Source organism: Meriones unguiculatus, chromosome 5 (assembly GCF_030254825.1).
Source record: "Meriones unguiculatus strain TT.TT164.6M chromosome 5, Bangor_MerUng_6.1, whole genome shotgun sequence".
In the NCBI taxonomy this organism is placed as follows: domain Eukaryota; kingdom Metazoa; phylum Chordata; class Mammalia; order Rodentia; family Muridae; genus Meriones; species Meriones unguiculatus.
Window position 1 is genome coordinate 39,494,357 of NC_083353.1, and position 9,447 is coordinate 39,503,803.

The window sequence follows — 9,447 nt, forward strand, 5'->3', positions numbered from 1 at the left end:
CCTACAGGAGCCTATTATCAGCTATGGACAAACTAAAGCAGTCCCATATCCCACACCTGAGATTAAGACAAAAACATATTTAGATTACATAAGTGAGTTTTTAAAGGAACCAAACTTCTACTACAGGAATCCGGTGCCCTCTTCTCACCTCTGCTGTGCATTTCACACATGTCGTGCACAAACATACATGCAGGCAAAACACACACATAAAAAATGAATGAATGAATGAATGAATGAATGAATTAAATGTTTAAAAGAAGTTTTTTTTTTAAGTTGTAAACAAGTCTCCATATGCTTGCTTTCATTTAAGGAACTTTTCTTTCCTTTTCCTGGTTTTATTTCTCTGAGTGCTAGTGTGTGTGTGCCTATTTGTGTATGGGGGGTGAGGTGGAGGGGTGGTGGAGGAAGTGGAGGCCAGAGGACAATATGTGTGATTCTTTATGTGTGTCCACCTTTAAAATGTTGCACTTTTGAGTCAACCAACCTGTGCCACGGGAGTTCACAGAGACGAACCACCAACCAAAGAACATGCACGCACTGGGCCTAGGCCCCCTTCACATACATAGCAGATGTACAGCTTGGTCTTCATGTGGATCCCCAACAACTAGAAGGGGACCTCTCTATGGATTCCCCTGACTGGGCTGCCTTGTCTGCCTTCAGTGAGAGAGGATGTGCCTGGTTCTGCAGCAACTTAATGTGCCAGGGTGGGTTGGTACCCATGGGGGACCTCACCCTTGTCTGAGGAGGAGAGGGGCAAACTAGGGGGAGAAGCATGTGAGGGGGGACTGGGAAGAGACGAGGGGGGCTGCAATCAGGATAGAAAGGGAACAAATGAATGAATGAATTAGTTTTGCTTTTGTTTTTGTTTTGAGGCAGGTTTCTCTGTGCAGCCTTCACTGTCCTGGAACTCACTCTGTAGACCAGGGTGGCCTGGAACTCAAAGAGGTGCACATTCTTCTGCTTCCTGAGTGCTGGGATTAAAGGCAAGTACCACTACTGGCCAGCCACACCTAGTACTTTTAGTGTAGGTTCTGGGGTTCAAACTCAGCAAAGCAAGCATGTCACTGACTGGGCTATCTTCACATACCCACCCTTTCCCCCTGTTGTGTTTTGTTTTAAAACAAGTTCTCATATAGCCCCACTGGCCTTGAACTCACTATGTATGGAAAGTCCTTCAAGTACTGACTTGAAGATCAGATATTTACGACAGGGCTGACTGGACCTAAGGGTGACCAGAACTAACCAATTATTTTAAAAGTTAGACACTTCATCCAATCCTAACTTGCCAAGAAGTCAACCCCAGGAGATTCCCGCCTTGTGTCTTTTAAAAACCTAAGCTCTTTGTCTCCCGGTGCCACTCCTAGCTGACCAGCAGGGGTGACCCCATTGTACAATGGTTAAAAAGAGTCTCTTGCGTTTTTGCATCGATGGATGATTAGTTTCCTGAGTTCTCTTCATACCTTCTTATATTTAGGCTCTTGCTGGGCCTAACACTCCCCCTTTCTTTTCCCGTGTGTCTTCTTCATATTCTTGTTCTGTCTGTCCAGCATCTCCTGAGGGAGCTGTTGTGCTCTTCCAGAGAAGGCTTCTGTCGCCCACAGTGCAAACGGACCACAAGCTCTATACAGGCAAGGTCTTCAACCACGGCTGTCACTGGTGTCTTCCTAGTACGCCCTGTACTGATGAAAACCAGCCAACCCTAGAGGAGGAAGCTGACTCTTGAACCAGGTGGAAACTGCGGACGCGTGTTCCAGAAAGGGGCGGAGCTTGTGGGCGTGGCGCGAGGAGAACTAGGCCCCGCTAGGAGGAAGGAAACTAGTATTTCCTGCCTGGTCACGCCTCCTTGTTTATTGGTCTTTGTCTTCACCCAAACACAGCGGAGACTTGTCTGAACTTCCGCTCCCCAAGGCCCAGGGTAGACCCCGCCCCGTGGCGGTGTCGCAGCTGCGCGCGGCTGAGTTCCGTCATGGAGAGCGGAGGGCTGGGCTGCGCGGTCTGCGTGCTGACCGGGGCCTCCCGGGGCTTCGGGCGCGCGCTGGCCCCGCAGCTGGCGCAGCTGCTGGCACCCGGGTCCGTGCTGCTCCTAAGCGCACGCAGCGACTCGGCGCTGCGGCGGCTGGAGGAGGAGCTGGGCGCGCAGCAGCCCGGCCTGCGAGTGGTGCGGGCCGCAGCCGATCTGGGTACCGAGGCCGGCTTGCGGCAGGTGCTGCGCGCGGTGCGCGAGCTCCCCAAGCCCGAGGGGCTGCAGCGCCTGCTGCTCATCAACAACGCAGGTGAGTCTCCCCACCAGACCTGGGCCGCGAGCTCTCACCTCATCACCGTTTGGGTAGGCGGAGGGCGAGTCCCCAAAAGTGCAGAGTCCAAGCGGAGAGGAAGAACCAGTGTCCCTGGCAGGGTTAGCCCAACCAGGTTGTCTATGGCGCCTTGAGCAGGGCCCACTGGCGGCAGTGTGATTCAAGACCTCAAATCCCTCTGCTTTTCTAAAGAGCACTCTTAGCTTGCATTACGGTGTTCTACAGAACTGGGGCAGGGGTGGGCAAATGGATATGAGGAGGAACCATGGAAGGCTGAAGGAGAAAAGCACCCCAGTTGCTGTGTTATCTTCGATCCTGTTTTTTCAGGCACCCTTGGAGACGTGTCCAAAGGCGTGTTGAACGTGAATGACCCAGCTGAGGTGAACAACTACTGGGCCCTGAACCTGACCTCCATGCTCTGCTTGACCTCGGGCACCCTGAATGCCTTCCCAGATAGCCCAGGCCTGAGCAAGACTGTGGTTAACATCTCATCTCTGTGTGCCCTGCAGCCCTTCAAGGGCTGGGGACTGTACTGCACAGGGAAGGCTGCCCGAGACATGCTGTGCCAGGTCTTGGCTGCTGAGGAACCCAGCGTGAGGGTGCTGAGCTATGCCCCAGGTAGGTGAGAGGTACTGACATTGCTGTTCCTAGACCTAGGCAGTATCTTTCTGGGGGCTGGGAAAAGTGGGGAATCTGGTCTAGAATCTCAGGAAAGAATCCAAAGACTGTATTTCTCCCTCCCAATCATAACTCCTCACTTTGCAAGAAAAATGGAGACCTCAAGAGGTTGGGGCAGTCAGGGGCAGGGGTATTCAACATTAAGAGTTGCCTGATTAGCAGGTGGGACAGAACACCCATACACATAAAAATGAATTAAAATTTTAAAACAAAAGACTACATTACCTTTATGTATTCAGCTGTCCATCCGTGTGTCCCCAGCACCTAGCATAGCTGCACAGAGGCTGGCCACAATAAATGTTTAAAGACAAGCAAGCAGACATTGTTGAGTGGAGAGCATCCCAGGCTGAGCTATGCTGGGATATATAAGACCGTACTCCAGCTCTTACGAAAATTAAAGGGTATTTGGTCTTCTGGTACTTTGTCTGACCAGCCTTTTAATATGTGACCATCCTGGGGCCTTTCTTCTAAACTTGTGATTTCTGTGGTTAGTAGGCAGCAATGTGTGAGCAGCTCAGTGGTGAGATCCAGTTATCTGTACCCCTGAGATACAGAGGCAAGTGGCCTGTCTCATACCTGAGGGAGGCAGGACCAGTATCCAGATTCGCTTCTAACTTTTTGATCTATGCTGGGTCTTCTCATGTTACCCAGAACCTACACACGTACTCATGATATTTCTTGTTCCAGCATCCAGCTCACCTGCTCTGAGCTCAGCCTAGGCTCATTCAGACAGCAGCGATCACATGTAAACCACAGCCAGGAAATGAGCCAGTTGTGGGTGAGCCCAGAGCTAAGTTAACTCTCTGGAGGCTGCCCAGGCATCATGGAGGAACTGAAGATCCTCATCATGGAGTTTAGGAATCCCCCCCCCCCCCCCAGAGCCTGAAGACAATCAGAGCCAGTCTGGTTTTCATTTTCATCTCCAGAAGAATGTTCTAACAGCTTTCAGTGATAGTAAAGCCTGCTTGGAAAGAAAGTAAGCCTCTCCCCAGAGGCGCTCCTCCGGCCCCTGAGTTCTAGGATTTTTCTGCCCTTAAGCAACATTAAAATTTGGCAACTCCATCAGCAGACAGGAGACATTTCCAAAAATGCAAGTAAAAGTGACAAATCTTGTTGGAAAGTGACAGGTCAGCCCAGAGGTGGTGGCACACACCTTTAATCCCAGCACTTGGGAGGCAGAAGCAGTAAGATCCCTGTGAGTTCCAGGCCTGCCTGGTCTATAGAGAAGGTTTCAGGACACCAAAGGCTACAGAGAAACCCTATCTCAAAAAAACAAAATAAAACAACAACAACAAAAAAAAAAAAAAAAAAAAAAAAAAACAGAAAGTGAAAAGTCTTCTTCCATGTGTGTTAAATGTGGGTGTTTTGCCCCAATTTGTATGTTCATCACATTCATGCAGTGCCTTCAGAGGCCAGAAGAGGGTGTCATATCCCCTGGAACTGGAACCACAAATGTTGGTACCAAACCTGCAAGTGTTCTTAGCAGGGAGCCATCTGTCTAATTCCCTGCACTCAGCTTTTTACTGGGGATCTGAACTCCTCATGCTTGTATAACAAGCGCTTCACCAACTGGGCTATGCTGGGGGTATATCCAGGGGGTTTGAGGAGTGGTGTGAGCCCAGCAAAGTGCTGCAGAGGAGGTGTTGAAATATGGACAAAAGCAAGGCTGTGGCATAGACACGCCTGTCAGGGTTTGTAGATGCCAAAGGTCTCATCTGGTCCCTGGGTGGCTGTGGGTGGAGTGGGAAATCTGCAGGGTCTAAGCATCTGTTAATAAAAGTGGGAAAGTCAGGAGGAGGTGTACGTGGACAAAAGATGATGAGTTTGATTTTAACCCATAATTAATAAGACTTGAGCTTTGAACCCCAAACTTGGTAGTGAGTTACGCATGGTGGCTGTCACCTGCAGTCCCAGCACTGGAGGGCCTGACTCAGCTCTAGCCTCCACACACAGCAGGGACCTGCAGTTTCTGTCCCTCTCTTGTGCTTTTCATCCACTAGGTCCCTTGGACACAGACATGCAGCAGTTGGCTCGGGAAACCTCCATGGACCCAGAGTTACGGAACAGACTGCAGAGGCTGAAGTCGGAGGGGGAGCTGGTGGACTGTGGGACGTCAGCCCAGAAACTGCTGAATTTGCTGCAGAAGGACACCTTCCAGTCTGGAGCCCACGTGGACTTCTATGACAATTAAGCCCCATGTCCTGCCCCAGTGCCCCACACACACCAACCCTGCCTAACACAAGTATAAGCCCTCAGATATAGCCAACAGGTTGTAGCTGGCATTACCAGGCTTCTGTAGGTGCCTGAGAGAGAGTTGATGGGTATTGGAGTTCTCTGTCCCCAGGAAGAAAATTTTAGAACTGGGGGCCGCAAAAATGAAAACACTGGAGAGATGAGGTTGAGTATCTTGTCTTTGGTCAGTCTGTGAGGTGAGGAGGGTGTGGCCTGATGCAGAAAGAGGGTGAGGGCATCACATGTGTGTGTTCCTTGGATGGGGTGTCTTTGTTCTGCTGCCTTTTCCTCTGGTACTCGCTGGTCCTCCCCCGACTCTAGTCCAAATACATAATTGTAAGGCAGATGCAGTAGAGTATGGGTTGCCCTTCATGATGCCTGCTGGCCTCTTCTAGAGAGCCCGGAGTGACACCCTGGATCCCTGGACAGTGTCCCGAAGAACTTTACTGCTTTTATTTCCCAGAATGTTGATAGAGAGCTGCCTACCTTCTTTCATTGAGGCCCACACAGTGGTATGCATAGGTCCAAAGTCATCAAGATGCCTATGCCACTGTCATGCTGCTGTCCATACTGGCCCACCTTTACTGCCATTTTCTTAAGGGTCCTAGAGTTTCTCAGTGAGCATCCATCCTCGGGGCTCAACACACAGCAGACAGCCCTCACCAGGGCTTGCAATTCAACTTCTACCCCTTGCCAACCTGGCAGTGCTCCAAATAGGTCCCAGCTCCTGTGCCAAGCCCCCTTGACACTGTCCCTGTGGTACCAGCTCAGAACCAACATGCGTTTGGGGAAGATGAGTAAGGATCCAAGAAAGATGTGCTGCGAGATCCAATCCTGTACAGGCCACAGTCATGGATTGGAAGCTCCACAGTAGGACTTGGTCTGCAGCCAACCTCTAGGCCCACCTTTAACAAGGAGCACCCAATTCCTAAGCATTCAGGAAAACAACTCCCCAACTTAGTCCTGCATCTGTTTGTGTTAAAAGAACCTGCTGAGCCTCCTCGTTCCCAGCAGAGGGCACACTGGGGCTGTGTATCGTGGAAAGGTGGGGCCTGTCCTTCCGGAAGGGTATGCCACAATTGTCAGGGTCCTGCAGGATTCCCCAAGGTGAGAGAGGTTAGGAAACTTCTATCACCTTTCCCGGTGGAGTCTTTACCTTCTCTGGAATGGGAATGGCTGGGTTCAGACTCCTGCTTTGCTGCTTTCTAGCTGGTAACCCACAGCAAGTTGCTCTGTGTCTCTATATATTACAGTGCCCTTAAATGACTCATCGCACCCATGCCAGCGGGTCATCGTGAGTGCTGGGTAAACTAGTGTTTGTAAGTGTTTGGCACTAAATACCCCACGATTGATGAAGCCTTTGCTTTCATTTTTGACAAAGTCTTGTAGCTGAGTCTGGCCTCAAACTTAAAATGACCTCCTGAGGTTCCACCTGGATAGCAGGTTTCAGCCAGGAATGCATAAGGTTCCGTAGTCTAGAACTTTCCATGCTGGTCTTGGCAGGTCCTCATTCCCTCCCAGAGCTTCTGTTTCTTTAGGAGAAACAAATTCCTGTTTTCTTGCAAACCTCTCTTAGGAAGGCCAGGATCTGTAAGGGATTGGCATTGCCTTCTTCAAGAAAGCGGGTCAGCCTAGTGTGCCCTTCTGCCCTGGAGGCACATGAGTTCCTCCCAGGCCTCTGGCTTTTGTGGGGGAGGGGGATGGAGGGGTAGTGCAGGGAGGGAGCTGAGTAGTCAGCACCAACCCAAACCCTGTTGAGAAATACCACATACTTCCACAAGATGGCATGACTCTCATGTCTCCGGAGTTCAGAGGCTTCAGGGTCTTCTAAGCTCTTTAGATTTGGGGGGAAGGGGACAAATAATTGAGGGAGGTCAGAGAGTGAGAGAGTCTCTCTCTTTGGCAGGCCTCAAGGCCACCCTAGTGACTTGCAACCATCTCTGCCCACAGGGCATCAATTCCAGCCCTGGATTCAGTGTAATCCCTTGGCACTGGGACTTTTCTGCCTTAACCATCTGTCTCCTAAAGTTCATAGTGAGGTCTTAGCCAACCCACACATGAGCACACGCAAGCACACACATAAATACATGCTTGCACATTCTCAGAGTCCAGCTGCAGGGGTGAGCAGGGCTGTGGATTAGCCAAAAGGCAAACAAGGTTTCCCTTTGTCTTTGTTGTCACTGGTTTTCTGTTTTTGTGTTTAATGGTCTGCGCTGGGGGCCAGCAGCTGCCTACTGAGGAACTGGAGGGGGAGGGTATTTTCAACTTACCCCATGAAGCTGTGCTATCTCTAGCCATGAATGGCGCCGGCTGGGGGCAGGCTGGTCACACCTCATTCCTGAGTCCCACGTCTCAGCTCAAGAAGTGGGGCCTTGGGACACTACCTCCTGGTCTCTACCCTCATATTTCCCTGGAGAACATACGCTTACATACTAATGTGTGTGCGTGCAGCAATTCTGACCCATATGGCATGTATGCACACTCCTGTGTGAACACGTCAGGAGGGCTTCATCCCAATTGAGGGAGGTGAGCAATGGGCCTTTCCAGTCACCAGAGAGGAGGCACCACAGGCTGACACCTCTCCAGTATGGATTACATCTCAGTGACCTGATGTGCAAGGGAGATGGTCATGGGACTAGAAGCCCAGGGACAGCACCCTGGAAAATTAGGTGGAGAATCTCCCCAAGCCTTTGTCTGGGGCCAGCTGGAGGGAGGGGTTAAATAAGGGAGATGCCACAGAAATGAGAGGAAACTGTCCTTGCCCCATTCACCTGTCTCCTTCCTGTAGTTTGGAGGCAGGGGCAGGGGCTGGGCATCACCCACCCTAGGAAGTCACCTTCCTTCCCAAATATTCTCACCCCCCCGCACCTTCAGACCTAATAGCCCTAGCTGAGTTAAAAGGCTGGACTTAATTTTTAGTGAAGAGGTGAGAAGAAATTCCTTTCTTGTTTTGGGGTGACCCATGTGATAGAATGTACCCACATGTATATATAGGTATTTGTGTATATGATACATGTATACATGGAGGCCAGAGGTCAAAGTAAGGTATCTTTCTTTCACTTATTTTTTTGAGATAGGGTCTCTCAGTGAACCTAAAGCTCACCAGTTCCACTAAACTGGCTGGCCAGAGGGTTCCAGGGATCCTCCTGTCTCTACTCCTGCCCCCAGCACTGGAACTACAGACTTATACCACTGCACCCAGCTTTTTCCAAGACTGCTAGAAATCTGAACTCAGGCCATAATGTCTGAGTAGCAAGCGTTTTACCCACTGAGCCTGCAAGCTTGCCTGAGACCCAAAGGGACCAGGGACAAAGTCAGGAAGAGGAAATACCTCTTTGTTCTCTGGCGCATTCAGATGCAGAAGCCAAACTTGACCCAGTGAGAATCAAAGAAGGGGCAGGTGATCAAAAACATGATAGAGAAAGAGGAAGCCCAGAGAGAAAAGCAGTGAGATCCTGAGGTACAGTAAGACAGATTTTGATGGTAGAAGAAGCCACACACTTGTAATCTCACACGTACATACACTTATCCGTACACACACAGACAAACACACACCAGGAGTACAGCTGCCCTGAGCCTTGCTGGAAATAATCCCTTTTCATTCAAGACGCCGGGGCCTCAGCTGCACAGGCAGTGCCGAGCTGCTACCTTGCACATCTGTCATTTCCAAATGTGGAAGCTGTCAGAGGGGTGTGTGTGTGTGAGAGAGAGTGTGTGAAGAGGGGGTTGGGAATTGAGAGGCCTCAGCAGGCAGAGGGAGATCCCAAGAGTCCCTCAGGAAGCTCTCCAGAATTCCATGCCCTTGGGTACAGGTCCAGTCCCTTCCAGGCAGAGGCCCGGAGGCTTTCCAGAGTTAGGAACCAGCTCACCTAGTCTGCTTAGGTCCCTCACAGCCAAGTGACTCTGGGAAGTCACCTGTTGTTCTCACTCAATGGTGTGTGTGAGAAGGGGCATCAGGTAGGATGTCAAGCCTCTATCCCCTGGCCTTCTTTCTGCACTCCTAATATTTACTATTGCTGTGTATGGTATGTGGGAAGTGGGGTATGTATATGGAGGTCAGAGGACAATGGTGTAGAGTCAGATCTCTCCTTCCACCTTTACAGGGGGTTCTGGGATAGAACTCAAGGTGCCGGGCTTACAGGACCAGTGCCTTTATCCACTAGGTCATCTCACTGCCCTCTCCACACCCTTTCTGGGCTTGTCTTCAGTCTGCTTCCTATGAGTCCCCTTCTGTGTCCATCTC

General features: G+C 50.6%; 1 protein-coding gene across 1 annotated transcript; it reads left to right on the forward strand.

Annotated features, from left to right (window-relative positions):
* The first annotated feature begins 1,844 nt into the window (after positions 1 to 1,844).
* Spr (sepiapterin reductase) lies at positions 1,845 to 5,548 on the forward strand. Its single transcript, XM_021634579.2, has 3 exons — positions 1,845 to 2,273; positions 2,622 to 2,912; positions 4,973 to 5,548. Exons 1-3 carry the CDS (start codon positions 1,967 to 1,969, stop codon positions 5,161 to 5,163), a joined length of 789 nt encoding a protein of 262 aa, XP_021490254.1. The 5' UTR covers positions 1,845 to 1,966; the 3' UTR covers positions 5,164 to 5,548.
* The last annotated feature ends 3,899 nt before the right edge of the window (positions 5,549 to 9,447 follow it).